At 31.5% G+C, this 19,352-nt stretch overlaps 3 protein-coding genes across 5 annotated transcripts; 2 read left to right on the top strand and 1 right to left on the bottom strand.

The window, feature by feature from the left end:
* Positions 1-95: 95 nt before the first annotated feature.
* Scsalpha1 (Succinyl-coenzyme A synthetase alpha subunit 1) lies at positions 96-2,797 on the bottom strand. Of its 2 annotated transcripts, none has more exons than XR_003113545.1 (7): positions 2,576-2,797; positions 1,440-1,675; positions 1,149-1,370; positions 971-1,075; positions 624-807; positions 340-474; positions 96-257 (listed from the first exon to the last, which is right to left on the bottom strand). XR_003113545.1 is itself a non-coding variant. In XM_011144022.3 (7 exons), exons 1-7 carry the CDS (start codon positions 2,610-2,612, stop codon positions 171-173), a joined length of 1,002 nt encoding a protein of 333 aa, XP_011142324.1. In that variant the 5' UTR covers positions 2,613-2,787; the 3' UTR covers positions 96-170. The 2 variants fall into 2 exon arrangements, 1 of the variants encoding a protein (XP_011142324.1); XM_011144022.3 differs by having other exon boundaries at positions 628-807; positions 2,576-2,787.
* A 382-nt stretch (positions 2,798-3,179) lies between these two features.
* LOC105184903 (E3 ubiquitin-protein ligase Arkadia) lies at positions 3,180-7,923 on the top strand. Of its 2 annotated transcripts, none has more exons than XM_011144020.3 (13): positions 3,180-3,437; positions 3,870-4,099; positions 4,271-4,709; positions 4,786-4,922; positions 5,005-5,120; positions 5,467-5,612; positions 5,707-5,828; positions 6,016-6,139; positions 6,340-6,568; positions 6,641-6,814; positions 6,962-7,162; positions 7,232-7,314; positions 7,415-7,923. In XM_011144020.3, exons 2-13 carry the CDS (start codon positions 3,916-3,918, stop codon positions 7,542-7,544), a joined length of 2,085 nt encoding a protein of 694 aa, XP_011142322.1. In that variant the 5' UTR covers positions 3,180-3,437; positions 3,870-3,915; the 3' UTR covers positions 7,545-7,923. The 2 variants fall into 2 exon arrangements, with proteins under 2 accessions (XP_011142322.1, XP_011142321.1); XM_011144019.3 differs by having other exon boundaries at positions 3,181-3,437; positions 3,909-4,099.
* Positions 7,924-10,880: 2,957 nt separating this feature from the next.
* LOC105184902 (venom serine protease Bi-VSP) lies at positions 10,881-16,848 on the top strand. Its single transcript, XM_011144018.3, has 7 exons — positions 10,881-11,030; positions 12,616-12,701; positions 14,753-15,064; positions 15,289-15,591; positions 15,762-15,863; positions 16,017-16,168; positions 16,506-16,848. Exons 2-7 carry the CDS (start codon positions 12,635-12,637, stop codon positions 16,668-16,670), a joined length of 1,101 nt encoding a protein of 366 aa, XP_011142320.1. The 5' UTR covers positions 10,881-11,030; positions 12,616-12,634; the 3' UTR covers positions 16,671-16,848.
* The last annotated feature ends 2,504 nt before the right edge of the window (positions 16,849-19,352 follow it).

Below are 19,352 nucleotides of genomic sequence, written 5' to 3' on the forward strand. Positions count from 1 at the left end.
TGTCTCATGGAAGCAGACAATATATTACTGGCGAATCAAGTTTCCATGTTTAGTATGTTACACTACTTTTGTTTTGCGCAAGTCATTTTGCTGTGTAACTTATATACTTTCAATTTATTTCATGAAGATACATGGACACGAAAGACTACACGGAATTGTGGCAACATGTTTTAATTGCAGATCAAGCCCAGCCGTGTCATTACTTTCAAAAGCTCATTACCCATTTGCGCAGGACTCCTTGTTACTATCACACCAGCCTAATAAAAAAATTTATTTAACATTGAAGAATCATGTTGCGTGCATGATAATGTCAACACAATTATAAGTAGTTTTACTCACTTTTTCGAGTGCATTAATTTTATCTTGTGCACCACCCTTTCCCCCAGAAATTATAGCTCCAGCATGACCCATTCTTCGGCCAGGTGGTGCAGTAAGACCAGCAATAAATGATACTACAGGTTTAGCTTTTCCACCCTGCAATATAAACTATGTATTAGAAAAATATATTGAGCAAAATGTGATATATCAATCATATTCAAGGGTTTCAAGAAGAATAATATAAGGTAGGATTTATCGGATTAGGATGGACTGGGATTCAGGTACCAATAATTGAGAACAACAACCAACAGTATTATTCTCGATGAGATATTCTGCTGCTAATTCTTCTGCACTACCACCAATCTCCCCTATCATAATGATACCATCACACTCTGGATCTGTGAGAAATATATCCAGACAGTCAATAAAATCAGTACCATTGAATGGATCACCACCAATACCAACACATAACGTTTGCCCAAGTCCAGCCTGAAACAAAAGTAAAACAAAATATTTCTATATTTAACAAAATATTACTATACTATACTTAACTATATTTAACTTATTATATTTAACAAAATATTACTATACTGTATTACATGCATATGAACATGCACATAATTATTAAAGTAAATTATTAAAGTAAACTTACAAGAGTCGTTTGATTCACAGCCTCATAAGTTAAAGTTCCTGATCTTGAGACAATACCAATCTTTCCTTTTTGATGTATATGACCAGGCATAATACCAATTTTACACTGTAATGTTAAATATAGATTACATAACATTCTTGATAAATTTGAAAACAATTAAAATTATTTCTGTACATACTTGTTCAGGTGCTATTATTCCAGGGCAATTTGGACCAATTAAACGTGACTTATTCTGTTCAAGTAAACGTCTTTTCACTTTGACCATGTCATGTTGAGGTATACCCTCTGTAATGCAAACAATTAATGGCATTTCAGCATCCACAGCTTCCATGATGGCTGCTGCTGCACCTGGAGGAGGAACATAAATAACTGTTGCAGTAGCTCCAGTTGCTTCTTTTGCCTATAAAAGATATTTATTTAATTTAAATATTACATCAGACAAATAAATAAATATTATAAAGGAAGTTACCTCCTTAACTGACTTAAAAACTGGTTTTCCAAGATGTTGTGTGCCTGCCTTTTTAGGATTAACTCCTCCAACTATTTTTGTACCATAATCCAAAGCTTGTTGACAATGAAAAGTTCCTTGTTTTCCAGTAAAACCTTGACATATCACTTTGGTATTTTCACCAATTTTTAAATTTTTCCTAGTTTCTGTGTAATTAAATCTTACTTGTGATCTCAATAAACTTCCACAGTTCCTAACTGAAAATTTATAAAAAAAATAATTATGCCAAATATTAGAAATTATATATATATATATATATATGTGTGTGTATGTGTGTGTGTGTGTGTGTGTGTGTCTATATGTATAAGTTACTAAATAATATTATATTATAATAGCATTATAAAAAAAGGAAAATTTTTCAAATTAGGATATATCTATTAACTAAATTTATTCCAAAAATATATGAAATTATACATAAATTAGCAGATATATAAACTAATGCAAGATAATAATGCAAGAAATATATTTAGTGATATTTAGGTAGACATATAGGAAAGCAAACACATATTTACTGCTCTGTTATTATTAGTAGCAATATCAAATTTCAAAATTGTTGGGTCAAGGTTCACTCAGTATAGATTATCCAACAAGTCAGATATTTAAATCAGGTAAAATTAAATGACAGGTAAAAAGTTTATTTAAAATATACACAATGTGAAATATGCATTATTGTCTGTGAAGCCAAGAGAGAAAGAAACAGACCAATGTATAAGAAAAGGACGATAGTATTGATGATGTGTGGGAATTATTGCAGGGAGGGTCGCGCGCGGTCATTGTGGGGGAGGACAAATCATTCAATTGCTCTGTATGCGATAACGTTCGTATGATGCTGCGTATCATATATAATTAAAACGTGCATTTTCCTTCCCTATAAAATCACGATTACGCGACGCTTGTCCTTTCTTATATAATGAAATGTTATCATAAATGCGCGCTGTCAGCCTTATTTTTAGTCTGTCAGGCGGGCATGCCGCGCATGGCGTAGTTGAGATAAAAAAATCAGAAGGGGCTGCCATTCAACATGCAAAAGTCGAAAGTGCATCTGCGGACGGCGGATACCGTAGAAATTGACATAAGCACGGCACAAGCTCGCATACCTGTAAATTTTGAAAATACTCTGGCAGCAACAGCCATTTTTTAATTTATCCTTTTCGTTAAGGAAGCAATGTTGAAAGTCAAATTAATACAGTATCACCATTAAAAGTACTAGTCAGTACCAGCTCCCGCGACGAGAGGGTCAAGTCCAGAAACACTGTCAGCCACGATCAGCAGTTATCACACGAACTGGCACGATTGTCATGAACTTACAAAGAGGTAGAGCCGACGATTTCGCTTCGGTTATTTCACGCGATTGGTCGTTTAAGGCTGCGTTTCGATATTCACTGCAAGTACTGAAAATCTATAGTATACGTAACATGAACTATAGATTTTCAGTACTTGCAATGAATATCGAAACGCAGCCTATGTTGGACTTTATCTCCTCACGGAGAATTCACAGAATGAACTACCTGATTCGTCGTCAATGCAAATCACCTTGACGAATCGTTCACGTTCAGCGCTGTGTAAACTCTGCTTTTTGACGTAGTGTTGGAAAAGTAGTATGTTACGTTATCGATACTAAGCCCCTAAAAATGAGCGTAGTTAACGAAAGATACGATTGATGGTATCGCAGTTGCCAAATGTGCATTGCCAAAGTGAGAGGGTCTACATAAATTCTTTTCGATTTCATTATCATTTCTTTTATTACTGACATAAGGATTTAATTATATCCACATTTTTCCACACATACACATGGATCGGAATTTAATCAAATTCGTAGTTTCTCAGTTCCGAAGATAATATCGGCACTCATAGAAAGTATGATATAAGTGACAGCGGTGTCACAGAAAATAAATCTGATAAAAATGACGTGGTGAAGATACGCTTATCGTTTGACGAAAGCGTCGAGGGAGTTACAAGGTAAATGCATGTTCAGAGTACGAATTATTCCATCGTAGTATTGATCCAAGATTTTATCACGAAGAAGCATACAGTAAGATCTTACGGATATGCCTAAAATGTCATTATCTTCGATAATATCATGCAACGTTTTTCTACTTTGTAATTTGATAGTATTCACGGGAATGCTGCGCATAATACAAACATTGCCGTTGAGAACGGAAAATTTTCAGTATCGAGGCCAAGTCTTATTAAGGATAATTGCTATTGTAGATCAAAGATATATGGGTTCAAAAGATGTATTTTATTATCTTAAACTTAAGTTTGTGTGTATTGAAAGTGCTTAAGAATATATTTTAACATAAAGATTAAAAATATGTGTACATTAGTAATTGTAATATTTGATACTTTGGATTTTTTTTAATATTGTGCAATTTTTTTATGATTATCAAGCTTGTTCTTAATATATTATACTGTTGTGACGTGATAAAGAAGTAGAATGGAGGAAAGCACAAGTCCAGAAAATGTATGGCATAAAAGCAAACCTGAGGAGCAAAATGAATTGTTCCATGGGGAGTCTACAACTGCGTCTGTAGATGCTAATTCTACATCATTAGCTGATATATTTGATACAGCATTTACCTCAACAGTTGATCCATCTCCGCAATCTCGATTTCCTCCAGGTATATATGAGGAATATAACCTTTCTCATCATCATCAAATGCATAAAAAATATTTTAAATCTTCCATAAATATTTATTCAAATGAAACACTAATTCCTGTTGGTTTAATGTTTATATTTTATTCCGAGGTAAATTGTATTCCCAGATAATAAAAAATAACCATACTTTTAGGTAATGAAATGGATTATGAGCATTTATTTGCAGAAAGTGATATTGAAGAATCAGATGTAACAGCTATAGGTCCTTATACAAATCCAACTCATCCTACTGCTTCCGAGAATAATTTTGTTTATGGGAATTATTTAACACAACCAGACACAACAGGTGATTCACAGGAATACTGGCAAACTGATGTTTTGAATTGTAACATGTGCCAAAATAGACAAGAAAGAAACTCCAAAAAGGAGCCTCATGCACGGCAATTGAACAATTCATGCGAGGAAAGAATGTGTGATAATTATAAAAGAAAGAAAGTTTTGCATGAACGTGATGTACCAGTCAAACATAAAACAAAAAGAAATGAAGAACAGAAGTTATTAAGCGGTCAACAACCAGATAGCTTGAGTATAGCTGGACCATCTAGGTTGTCTGATTACTCTACTTCAAATAGGTACATATATTATTTCTTAATACTTAAAAAATTATTTCATTCTTCATTATATTGCAAATTATTATTTTATTTATAGCATAACAAGATCAATGGAAAACACAAATGGTTTACAAAATCTAGGAAGTGACAATACCAATGAGTCTGGTAGCTTGTATCATCCAGTTATATCAAATATGATAACTCCTCAAGAGGTGCATTCAGTACATGCAACTCGTACGTTTAAAATATTTATAATAAACTAATTATAGCTAATTATTAATTATTAAATAATCTATTAATCTTGTAATTTCAATAGAAAATGATGATACACCATCAGCACCAGATTTGCAATTAGATTGGTCCTCCAGTAGTGATAGTGATGACGAGGATGGCTCAGTCGAAGTGCTTGGAACTGTTAATCATAATGCCAAGGTATGTTTATGTTTAAATATATAAAAAATATTTTATACAATAAAAAGTTATCCAAATAAGTGCATTGAGTTTAATATGCATGTAAAATATATTTTAGTATGTTGGATTATTTAGTACATAAAATTCAATACAAAATTAGCATTAAGCATTCAACAAAAATTGTTAACATTACAAGAATTTTGATAAAATGCATTTATTATTTATTTATTTACTTATTTTTATAAAATTATACATTATATTTTTTATTATATTATATTATATTATTATTATATTATATTATTTATTATATTATATTATAAATTATAATATTATAAATTATATTATATTATAAAATTATACATTATAGAATTCGTTAGAAAATACAAGTGGAGAGAATCGCACAGTGACTGTAGTTGATTTGACTGTAGAATCTGATGAAGAACACACGCCAACATCTACGCCAACAAATCCAGTATCCAATCCATGGTCTGTTACATATGATCTTAATCATAGGTGAGTATTATGTATTTCTCAGTATGATTTTTATGAAATTCTTTTTTGTTTATTATTACTACTTCATACATGTAATAACTTCTTTTCCTTTTAGAAATAATGCACATTGTATGCATGGATCACCAGATTATAGAAATCATGTGTATCACAACAGACATGCCTATCACAATCATAGAATGTCTGTTTTACATCCATCTGTTTACGGATCAATAACAGGTATTGCCTACTTTTATTTATTAATTTAGATTTGTCTATCAAATTTAACCATCTATTCAACAATGAATGTATAATGAAAAATATATTGTTTTATATTGTACTATATTACACACACACACACACACACACACACACACATATATATATAATGTGTGTGATAATAAAACTTGTTATTTGTTATGTACAGATGCATCTACAAATATAACAAGACCACGCATGCATCCTGTACAGGAAAGATTGTGGATGAATCAACAACGTATGCAAGAAGTGCATAGGCGTAGACTCTACCATAGATCTTCGTCGCATCATACGTTAATATTTTTGTCATTGCATAGATCGACATAATAATAATCTTAACACATGAAATAACATTTTAGAACTTCCCATGAGAAATGTACACTGCGCTTTAGAACGATACAATTTCATGTATTAAAGTTATTATGTCAATCTGTATATATTATACTTCATTTGGCAGAAGGAGCTATACATGTGTTTTGTATTTTGTCAGTAGTGCGGGACCATGCAACGCACATGTGCACTCGTCGACGCAACATACATGTGGAGGAGGAAACAGCAGTCCCTCGAACGCACGATGCAGCGGAACGGAAAATACAGCGTATACGGAGAATTATTTGCCACCTCCTATTTTACCACCGCCACAACAACCTACTGTCTACAGTCATCCTGAAGCTCGTGGACCACCTAGTTTTGGATCACCATGCCCTGTGCTGCCTATAATCGTAATTTAATTCACGCGCGAAAAAAATCTCTAAATATTATATCTTATAACTTTCATTTTGCATTACATATAGGTAAATCCATTGAATGGCATAGAAGAGATGGAACCGTCTCCTTCGGTGATACTACCCTCGATGCCGGTTCATCAACACGTACATCATCATATGTATCATTACGATCCGCATCAACGGCCGTCTCAACGTTTGCATCACGTTCACATCAGTTTACACGGTTTACATCCCCACTTGGTACGTTTTCGTTTTATCATAAAATACATTATTCGTGAGTTCTCCAAATATAATATAATAAATATAAATTATGTTTAATATATCTCGTTTTGATATAATAAATATAAATTGTATTTAATGCATCTTATTTTAATACACATAATATAGGAACGATCCGGAACACATGACATGATGCCACTGTCGTCTTTGGCTTTCCCAGACGTAGTATTGCAACAAGCAATCAGACAACAAGCTGCTCGATTGGATAATTATATGCGTATTGTTGATTTACGACGTATGGCTCAAATAAGTTGTGGGGCTACGCAGGAGTCTATTGAGAGCCACACATTCCCTCATAAGTATAAACGGGTGAGTATACGTGATCTTATAGCGAAAATTGAATATTGCAGTTATATAAACAGCCGCATTTGTCCATAGGTAAAAAAGGTCGAAAATGGGGATGATGCTACAGAAAAATGTACAATATGTTTATCTGAATTTGAAGATTGTGAAAATGTCAGGTAAGTATTCTGTTATTATTTTACATATATAGCTTTTTATGTATGTATGTAATGAACTATGAATTATTTATCAATTATAATATTATATTTCTTTATCTAGGAGGCTTCCATGTATGCATTTATTTCATATTGATTGCGTTGATCAATGGCTATGCACCAATAAACGTTGTCCTATATGTCGAGTGGATATCGAAACTTTCCTCCATAAGGAGCTTACTACTTCGGCATAGTTTAAGGTTTCTCATATCTGCCTCTTTTTAAAATGTAATCAGGTAACATCTATATGATATCAAATATTTCAAGATGGTCCATCCAGGAGGAAATATACTGGGTTACCACTATTATGGATTAATGGTGTAAAAATGTTATGGATAATCAAAATAATAACGAAGCATGAACTGAAACACAGTTCCTCAAGACAAAAACAGTTGTCACCGTTCGATTTTATGGTAGATCTATAATGATGGTTTTATGCATATTGATAATAATAATTACTGAAGACTAAATTTGTTTATGGTACATTATTGATTTGTTATTATTCCTAATTTCTACATTTGTTATATAATTATATAAAGTGAAAAATCTATAACACAAGAACATTTTGAAATCATTTACATAATTTTATCAAAATAACATTATGAATATCATGAAATTATATTATGTATTTTAAAATACATAATATAATAAAAAAATATATAAAATGTACAGAGTTTGGCAATCTCGAAATTATTTAATTCTATCGATATATAACGCTTCTGGGTATAAACATAAATTGTATGCGTTCAGTGTACTTCAACTTTTTTATATACGAGGGTGTTAAAGTTTCTATTGTAAATATTTCATCAATACATGTAAATTTTTGTAATGCTTGTATTAAATTTGTGACTTTGACAAAATTCTAGTATTACATATTGTATTAGGAGCAAACAATACGAAAATTAGCTTTGTTTCGTCTTCATACGTTGACATATACCTATCATATTAAATCCTAATCGATCCTGAATATTAATATAGATCCGTATGTGCTTTGAAATTTTCATCGATAATTGTTTGTTTCGATTTTGCACGTTGCCGATTCTTTTTTATATAAGAATATCGCTGTTTTTTTAAAAATAATTTATAGTATTTCCTTTTATTCCTTTTACGATTGTTCGAACGAGATTAGAATGCAGCGTCAATTGAGAATAGTACCGAAAATGATATAACAGAGTTATATTCGAATGATTATTATTCATACTGAATTCCTTTGATCTACTATTACCGATGCTAAGCCAAAGACTTAGCCTAAGTTATAAGCATAGACGAATATCTGAATCATAGAATGATTATGTAAGTGATATTAAATTACCTTTTGCCACTGTATCTACAGTTACAAGAAGAAAATGAATGTATTGTCAGGCCTTATATACTATCACATATTCCTGTATATACGTTTTGTCACATAATAGAATCAAAAATTATTATTGATCTATATTAATCCGTGGTAAAGGAGAGGAGTGGGATACTTTTACCACATTAGTACCTTCAGTATTCAAGTTAATACTGTGAATTGAATAATTTTATTTTGTTAATGTACGATAGGAAGATATAATATATAATAGATAATAAACGACACATGAACACATAGAAATGATACCATATATACAGGATTCCCCGTTGTTGATTTGATATTAGAAAGAAAATGCATCGTGGAAAAGGAAGTGTATTAGTAATTTGCTCGAGGGGAATCCAGTAGTTTGGTGTAGATTATATTCCTTAGTTGCGGATACTATGTCGCAGGGTTTATTTACCTGAACGTATAGTAACGATCTCACATTTTTATCATCATTGATAAATGATTGTCATTGAAAATATTTTATGCACACTGCCATATATAAAAACTGTTTATCAGGATTAACTTATTAAGGAAGTGAATGAAATATCTTCAACAACTGTTTTATTTTATATAACAAATTTTTAACAGTTGTTTAATCGAGTATATCAATAATTTATCTATTAAAATTTCTGATCCAATTAAAATCTTTAAGATCATATATAATACATCCTGTTTAAAGGATCGTAAATAAAAAATATATATTTGCCATATACAATCAAGTAGTTAAATATATATTCGTCTGAGCAACAGTTTATTTTACAAGATAAGGGCAAGTGGTTCTACATACACACACACACACACACACACACACACACATACATATACATATATGCGCGTGCGCGCACATACACATCTCTATATTAATTAATAATTACGAAATATATTGAAAAACAATAATTTTATATACTTTCATAAATAATAAGGATTTATACTGTACATAATAAAATAGGAAGATAATGCGAAATTGTATTGACTTATTGTTGCGACTTAGAATAAACGTTATATAAAATATATGACTTAACATATGATATTTTATTTTAATCACAACCGTTAAAAATCACTCGATTCTATATTATTATATATTCGTTATCACTCTCCGCAAGTGATTTAAAAGATAACAGACGCTCGATAACGAAATATATCGCTAGATACAAAACAAATACGGAATTCATTATTACTTGTTTTGTATCGACCTTATCTCGGAAATCATGACAATTAATATATGCATACATAATTGAAATCATATATTTCACTGTCACTAAAAATATTTGAAGTGATTAAATACCATTATATTCGCACTACATATATATACACGTACTACATATATGTACATCATAAAAATTGTGGTCGAAAGTAGCTTTGGTCAAGTATAAAATATTAGAAATTTCAGAATATATCGGATTATATTCGAACGTGTATAGGAATAATGTCGCAAGATGTAATCGGTCGTAAAAAGGGTTTTCCTCTCGGAAGCTCACTAATCTCTTGATAATTGTAATATTATATTTTCCTTGATGATTCATATTAGGATTTTAAGAAACGCGCGATTTGTTATGGATACTTCGTAATATCGATTCTTCCCTAAAAAGAACACGTTACTACACGTCAATAAGAGTATTTTTACAATATCTGAAAGATATATATTATTCATTCTAACATGTTCCAAAAATTAGATACTTTATAAGGTTTTTCATCTTCTAATGTTCTTCATGTCCTCTAATTCTTTTTCCAACTTATATTCATTTATAAAAGTAGATATAATAACAAGAAAAATTACGTCACGTTAAAAGATTTTAAGATATGAGGATAACAAAAACGATTTTTTACAAATTACATGGATGTAAATACCCAAGTAGAACAAAAAATCATGACATCAAAATGACAAGAAAATGACCGAATCATGATGAGAAAAAAGTTTTCCTCATCATTTTGACGTCATTTTGATATCATCATGATTTTCTGTTCTGTCTAGGTAGTGAAGAGAAACCGATTATTTGAGTTGTCACTTTTTTAGTCTCTACCATTCGATAAACAGATTCCAGTGGCCTTTCGATGGCCAATATATTTACATAAATATATATGCGGAAGAATTCTTGTTACTACACACATAGATATGACATATGACTAAATCTCTCATCTAACTATACGAAACTCCAGCTTGTTAGTCCTGTTCAATATAAAGAGAACTGCTCAGACAAAAGCAGTGCAGTTGTCGCACGACGCTCATCATCGTGGTAACTCTCGTCACGCTCTTTAATCCATCGATCGTCGGTGTCTTTTTTATCTGTGCATGAAGAACTCAATCGTATGAGCACGTGAATAATAATACACTAGTTAAATAGTGAGTAATAATTGAACAAGATTGTTTAGTCTTCGTCTCGTTCTAAAAGAAAATTAATATATTTGCGATAATTACAATTTGTTATAATTATAGTTTGATAACAATTTCTCAACTATAGTCGTGCAACTGTAAGGAAGAATTATTTTTGTGTAGCATAATGTGCGTGTTAACAGATCAAAGGAAATTATAAAAATTGCTAACATATGTTTGTAACATATGTGAAAAAAGCATTTGAAAAAGATAGCGCAATAACATAATTCCAGAAAACTTGATCATTTTTTAAAATTTTATGTTGATTGATACTTATACCGAAAATATTTTTGCTTACGAATAATAAAAGCCATTGCTTGAAATACTCTGGATTTTAATTACAAAAATATAATTTTGTAATCATCAACGCGTGGAATCTTTAGCGAGCTATTTTTATTTTAAATCGGAGTGGTTTTATATTTCAATGTTAAATAACTCGTAATTAACTATGATTGCGGAATAAATCTAGGAAATCAACTAACAAGCTTTTACTCTATACCGCGGATACGTAATACCATAATCATCATCATCATGAGCAATTTGTATTCAGTCAATGCCATGGCTACCCAAGCAAAACTTCTTTTCACACCGAACCGACAGAAGCATTGAAATAATCACGCATGTATTACATTCTGATTTATTGTTTTTCTCTCACGATTTCTGAATTAAGCTTTTTTGTCATTTATTTTGCGTCATTGTGTGTATAAAACTTCCGTAAAATATGCGATGGTTGTTTAAAAATAAGAGATGATTAAGCGTCTCGCGATGTTAACGGTTTCTCGTGCAAGTGAAAAAATATTATGTTGATAGATCAATCTTAAAAAATGCAAATAAATAACGGAATTTAATTGTTGAACTTAAAAGTTCAACTTTTTCAGTTGTGCTATAAATTGTATCATATCCTGAATTTTATCGAGAGTTACAGCCATGTGTTTTATGTCGCTTTACAATAATTTATTATATATACATTTTTATATACAACTCATTCATTACACGGTAAAATAAAATAACGTAGACAATCCATTTCTATTTCGTATGCGTGCGTAAGATGTTTTTATTACCTATTGTCATTATATTTGGAAAATTTTTTTATAATATTACGTATAGAGTCACTTGATGATAACGCATTTTCTCATAAACACGAGAAACATTTTAACAACGCAAGGAAAGAAATCGTAGATATATGTTTAAAGATTCTGTTGCTTTGAAAAAAAAATTAATAAATATAATCTATGCCGATACCCAGGTAGAACAGAAAATCATAAGGACATCAAAATGACGTTAAAATGATAAGAAAAACTCATGTTTCCATCATGATTCGATCATTTTCTCGTCATTTTGATGTTATCATGATCTTCTGTTCTGCCTGGGTAATATCACAAGTTTTCCAGCATTTTTCGCAAAACTTCTTTACGTTTAACTTTTATGTAAGCGACACATATAACCTTCCTTCGTAGACTTACGTGATAATATATATGGGCGTTAATTTATATATTAACTCTTCTACGACGCATGTGCCACAATTAGAAGATGTTATACGTTTGATAATTTTCAGGAACAGCATCTGTTTCAAAATGTGGTCCTTGGTCGTCATACTCGTCAGCGTACTGTGTGCATTAATACCAACTACGCAGTCTCAAGGTATGCACTTTTTATTATCATTTCGAGTAACGCATTTAACTGCAGATTCCATTACGATCTCGTCACAAGCGTCGTTTAAATCGTTTTCATATATTTCGCCTTTATCACAGCGTATGCATATTTCAATACCCGATGAGGTACTCGGTATGTTTGCATGTTGTTTGATCATAAGATTACTACTTAACTTTATAAATATGTATATCGTCACGTGTGAGTATGCTTTCTGTCTTATATAATTATTTCCTGAATTATAATTGCTCAACGATTTAACAAATTGTTCTACTCCAAGCTCGTGATTATGGAAGCTATATGTATCATGTTTTGATTAATAAATTAGACTCCCATCTCTTCTCTAAATCCTCTCTTATAACTGTGATTATTATCCGATAAAATATATATTTGCTTGTAGTATATTTAATTTTCGACCATGGCCACTCTGTGAAAAGCGTCAAATTGTAGAGAAATATGCCCGTCCTTTTTTCATTCTCCATCCGAAAACGAATCAATCACGTATCATAAGTGGGAATTACGCTTTCTCTTGTAACTGAGTAAATCAGTCGCATTCGGTAATATGTCATCACAATTGTTCTCGAAGATAAAGTTATGTAAAAAACAACAGAACATGCTATTTTCCTATCAATATTTAATACCACGTCGCTTTCATCACCTCACAGATTAAAACCAATATAAAATATCATAAAATATGTTTCTCTCAGTCCATCAATCCATGAATAAATAAACGACGGATAACTCTATATAACTTCTACATATATAGACAATAATATAAAACAACACATAAATAATAACTTCATTTTTCTATATTAGTAAATTGCTCTATTTTCCTTATCGAATTATAAAGCAATGTAGTTAATCGTAGTAGATTGATTTGCGGTTGAACGATTTGTCCTTTTACCTTACTTTCACATTACACGGTTTGCCTGGAAATTTCTAGCAAGTGTTGACGTACAACTGTCCGAACATGGCCAAGGTTAATGGAATGGAGGGAATTTTGATGTAGTATATGATCATGTATGAAGGTTGGCTGAAGGCTGTGATCACTCGTCACGAGAGTGTGCGTCCTCTTAATGGCTTAATGCTTCTAAGAAGGATGACATAAAAATCAGGATTAAAATCAGATAAATGTTTCAAAGAATCAAAAAAAGCCGAAACCGAAGTTTTTTATGCAAAAATCATTCCTGTCGCATTTTGAGAAAAGAACTATTGCAATTTAATTTTTCTTGAAACAAAAAGTGGGAATATAATGATTAATTAATGCATTTTTATCACACGGCATCAATATACGAAGTTTACGAACAAACTAAAAATGGAGATCTATAATCTTAACGTGTATTGACCACTAGTTTTTAATTTATTATAATCATCTTAAAGATTCGTGTGCGTGTTACACATCAAAAGAATTTTTGAAGTGATTATAATAATGTGAGTTATAATGTTCGAAAAAATTAACAAGGACATTGTAACAGAGTATAGTTCTCTCTACGATCAATATCTTAATATTAAATTTCATTAAACCAATCAATTTTAAGAATTCTTCAGATGTGGTTGCAGTCATTGTATAGTCGAGTTTTATTCGTGGAAAGCTCGTTGTGACAAATAGAAATTCGTAGTGCTTTATTACGACAGACTGTTACGCACTGTGTGTTAATGACGTCATTGTTCAATGTCTTCCACATGAAACATGGATACAATCTTTTTTTCCACGGAACGTATTTACATATTGCTGCTAACGGCATTTTAACGAGTAGCGATCACACACAAATGTCCAGAGCATAATAGTCCATTACGCAACACGAAACACGTTGGTCGTAAAAAGCTATACACTTCGCTTTGCTATGTTTATAGTAAAATCCTATTATTTTTAGTAACACAGTATTTCTACTACATTACCTATCTATGATAGACTTTTGATAAAAATGAAAAGAGTCAATTCTCAAATACTGGATCTTTGTAAAAATTTATCAAGCGCAACGTTATTTTCAATCTTCATGTATAATATTTGCTAAAGTCAAGCTTCGATCTGTATATTATAGATCCGTGCCAAGATCCACAAGGTCAACAAGGTATATGTATCAATATTAAGAGATGTTCATCGTTGTTAAATCTTCTGCAAACAAATTCCCAAGATCCTCAAGTAGGCAACTATCTCCGTTCTTCCGTTTGTGGCTACGAAAATAGAGATCCTCGAGTCTGTTGTCCGAGTAACGGAGGTACGGGTAACGACGTGAGTCGTGGAAGTCGACAAGAAATTATCAGCACTGAGTATGGTCCTTTATATCCGCCCGAATGCGGCTTTAGTAATGCATCGTTACGTAGAATCGTCGGTGGTGAGGCAGCTCCTTTAGGTAAAAATGTTACCTGCATAATAATTGCACTTTTTTTATCATAGAGAAATTTAAGATCAAGAATACAAAAACTCGAAAATATCAAAACATCAATGGTTCTTGAATTAAAATTAATTGCATTAAAAATTAATTAAGTTTTGTCACAAATATAGCCACATCGTTGGGTCAACTTTTTAATCCACGTCCATATCACACATGCTGATGCTAACAATCAGGTTTTATAGGTGCTTGGCCTTGGCTTACTACTCTGGGTTACACGCATCCGAGAGATCCGAGTGGCACGAGATGGCTTTGCGGCGGTGTCCTAATTTCAAGACGACACGTACTCACTGCTGGACATTGCGTACACGGACGCAATGATCTATACAAAGTGCGCATTGGTGATTTAGATTTGAACAATGACAATGACGGAGCATTTCCGTTTGAGGACTTCATCGAGAGACGAGTGATACATCCTCAATACAATCCCACAACTTACACTAACGATATAGCGGTTCTCAAGACGACTCGGGATGTGCCGTTTTCACGTAAGATTATTCTATTATCTTTTTAACATTAGACGTTATAATTGTTCTTATGATTAAAAAGATGAAAGATAAAGATTTTCTCATGAATTTTTCAATTGTTTGTGAAACTACAATTTGCTTCCATTGTAATTGCAATTGCGAACTTACTGAAAGTCTTTGTAAATTTTTAGTGGATCTTCATCCTATTTGCCTTCCCGTGGATGATTTTCATCGAAACAAGCGGTTAGAGAATACGTATCCTTTCGTTGCCGGTTGGGGATCAGTTTATTTCCGTAAGTAATATACGAAATAAATCGACGCACAACTTGTAAATATTTGAAGACTAATCTTATTTTAATATAACTCGTATATATAGAATAAAATGATTATTTTTTAATTTTGTTAGTAATTTAATCTTGTTTATTGATTTAATCTTTTGCTTTTAGGTGGACCCACATCTAGTCACTTGATGCAAATACAAATTCCTGTACGTACGGAAGAAGAATGTAAAACCGCTTTCCAGAACTTTAAGACAACTGTAATAGACAATCGTGTTTTGTGCGCAGGCTATGCAAGAGGTGGAAAAGATGCTTGTCAGGTGAGGAAACGATTATAGGAATTGCAAGAGCAAATTATCAAGTATTTTTAAACATTTATTTTATATTTTTGAGGATTTATCTAACTTGTGATTATTATCAACAAAATGAACTAAACTATCCTTCCAACTTTTTATATTAATTTTACTTTTTTTATTTTCAATATTACTATTTATGAGATTAGTAAAATATTGCTAAAGTCTATCGAAGTTTATTGATTTCTGAAATCTTTTGATTTTTTAAAATTATTTATAACGATGAGAAATTAATTTGTGGTAATAAATTCTTAATTTTTAAGACTTACAATATTATTTACTTACGATATAAAACGATTTTCAGGGTGACAGTGGGGGGCCATTGATGTCTCCTAGCTCTAAATACACTTATATATATTATGTTACTGGAATTGTATCGTATGGTTTCAAGTGCGCCGAGCCAGGTTTTCCGGGTGTATACACAAGGGTTACAAGCTTCCTCGATTTCATCACCAGCCAATTGGTGTAAATTAAATTAAAATTAAATCAACCCACATGAAAAAATTGACGAAGGAGTTTCGAAAAGTTCCTTATAAAATAATTTTTCATGCAGGATCGCGAAGACTGTGTATCTCACATCAGAGATACGTACACATATGTAACCACTTTTTACATGAAAGGGGTACAAAATAAATTTCTATGATGCATTTAATGTCTTTTTTTTTAAATATTAATCTACGTTTCGTGTGCGAAGGTATATATAACCCTTTATAATTTATATAAATAGCTGTGTATAAGGAGTTCTGAAAATTTTATATTAAAAAAGTTTATAAGATTACTTTGTGATCGACTATGTACATGATTTTTTTCATTTCCGTGCTTGAAATTTTAGTAATTTTGTAATACTTACCAGTAACTTTGCCGTAACTTATCTATTTAAAAATCTATTTTAAATAAATAAGTTATGTTATAATGCTTCTATTTTTCAATAAAGATCCAATGTATTCAATTCGTCCTTACGTTTAAATTCCGATAGCTCATGCATACCGTCGCCGCCATATTGTAAACGTAACTACCAACGGTCGATCATATCAGTTGATCATTGTACATAAAGTACACCTACCTAAAGTTACCTACAGTTGAGGCTTCAGCTATATCAAGCGATGGTAATGCTTCACAGGAAAGCCAAGAAAGTAAACACAAAATTTGACCTTTCGTTCCGGTTTCCGGTGGAGCTAATGGCGCTTCCTGAACGAAGTCGGAAATTTCCTGCTGGCAAAATGGACGTTACATCGTAATCAAAAGCAAGTGGTGCTCTCTACGAAAGAAATATCCTCTGGTAAATGCGATATACTGCGTGTAGATTAAACGAGTATGCATTTATAAACAGATAAAAATTAATATTGTTATATTTATCTGAGGATCAATACGTTAATTACATTGCAGATTATACGATATCCGTGCATGAGTTTATACTTGCCAGTCATTTTTCATGATTGAACGCATATATCAACAAACAGATTTTTCGGTTGAAAAGATCCAGAATATAAACTAAGGCATTCCGATTCTGTAACTTGTATGATCCTCGAATAAATACAATGTATGTGATTACGTGGACAATTATATCGATCGTTTATACAAATTTGATTACTCTTAATTTTTAACTTTTTTAACGATTCACCCCGTTTTTTTGTCCTTTTTTTCCACAAGTAGTATTTATCATTTATTGATGCCACGCGTGCGGTTCTTGAAATATTCTCTACCATATAACGGGTGTATAAAAAAACATATTTGTGTTGACGAAAAAGTTTAATACATTGGAGAATGAAATGTTACAGATTCTACACTTATGTTAAGACATTTATTAATATCCCATTAATAATCCATCTCGTACGTACTATAATCTTACGTAGGCGTATAACAAATTTATTAATTCTATCAAACAAAAATTTGAGAATATAACAATCATGATGAAGCACAACTTCACCGTCACATGATTATAGCTAAGATTTACTTTATGATACATTTTCTTTTTCTCTTGTTCATTTCGTTTGATCGAAGTTCACAATAAAAACATACTGCGTTCGAGTAAACTTTATAAATAAACGTTATCTTCTATAGAAGCAATAGTGTAAGAAAGACAGCACCATTAATATTCCACACTGCTTTTTACAACGCTGTAATTGTTGCGTTACTTACATTATATTTTTTTATTACGCAAATTGATTTTGCGCTGATATATACATAAGTTACGTTTTCTAACAAATCAAGTCGATAAAATATACAACAGGCATCACAGGGGCACGTAGAACATTACAGATTACCGACATCTTGTGATTTCCGAACAGAATTTTTAGAACTGTTTCACAATCGATTGTACTCCTTATATTGTGTAACAATATATAAACAATATATTGTTATATTACAGAAACTCAAAAATACACATGTAATGTTTAATTAATATTCGAAAAGAATAACGGAAAGATTTTTTATCTCTTTCTTTGAAAGATTATTTCAATGTATCTTAATAACTTTCTTGCAGTATACTGACTGTAAAAAGTATACGCTTGTTTTATCACTAAGATTTCTGCAATCTACAATAATATAATTAAACAAAATACTCGGATACGCAACGTAAAGCGCGCGTAACTTTATTATCTTTTTTTCTAAAATCCACAATCGCCAATCTACATGAATTCGAGCAGCTAAAAATCAACTTAATGCTCGGTGTGTCAACTTCATTGTCAATAACTTTTTCATCGGGGAAATGCGAGATGAAAAATTATCGAGACTGTCGCAATTGTTCGATTATTCAATTAGAAGAAATGACATAGTTATCGAGCACTCAGAATTATGATAGTAATAAATAGCGATAAATAGTATATAATAATATACACTTAGCACTTTGCAAGTGAAATTTTCAGAAATCGGCAGAAACAAAAATTAACCATTTCTTTGATACACTCGAGTATATTCGAGCATGAAATAAATTAATACAAATATTGTTACAAGTATAAATACACAATAATCAAATACTAAATATTTACGCAGAATAAAAATATATCTCATTGTTATAACTAGGAAAGGACAGAATGAAAATATAATTGAACATTTTGCAGACAATTTCCTATAAAAATCTCGGCAGAAAAATGATTGACTTTTCGACAACGGTAATGTCGAAATCACATTTATGTTGGATCTTTGTTGAAGC

Source organism: Harpegnathos saltator, unplaced genomic scaffold (assembly GCF_003227715.2).
Source record: "Harpegnathos saltator strain DR-91 unplaced genomic scaffold, Hsal_v8.6 scaffold51, whole genome shotgun sequence".
NCBI lineage: Eukaryota > Metazoa > Arthropoda > Insecta > Hymenoptera > Formicidae > Harpegnathos > Harpegnathos saltator.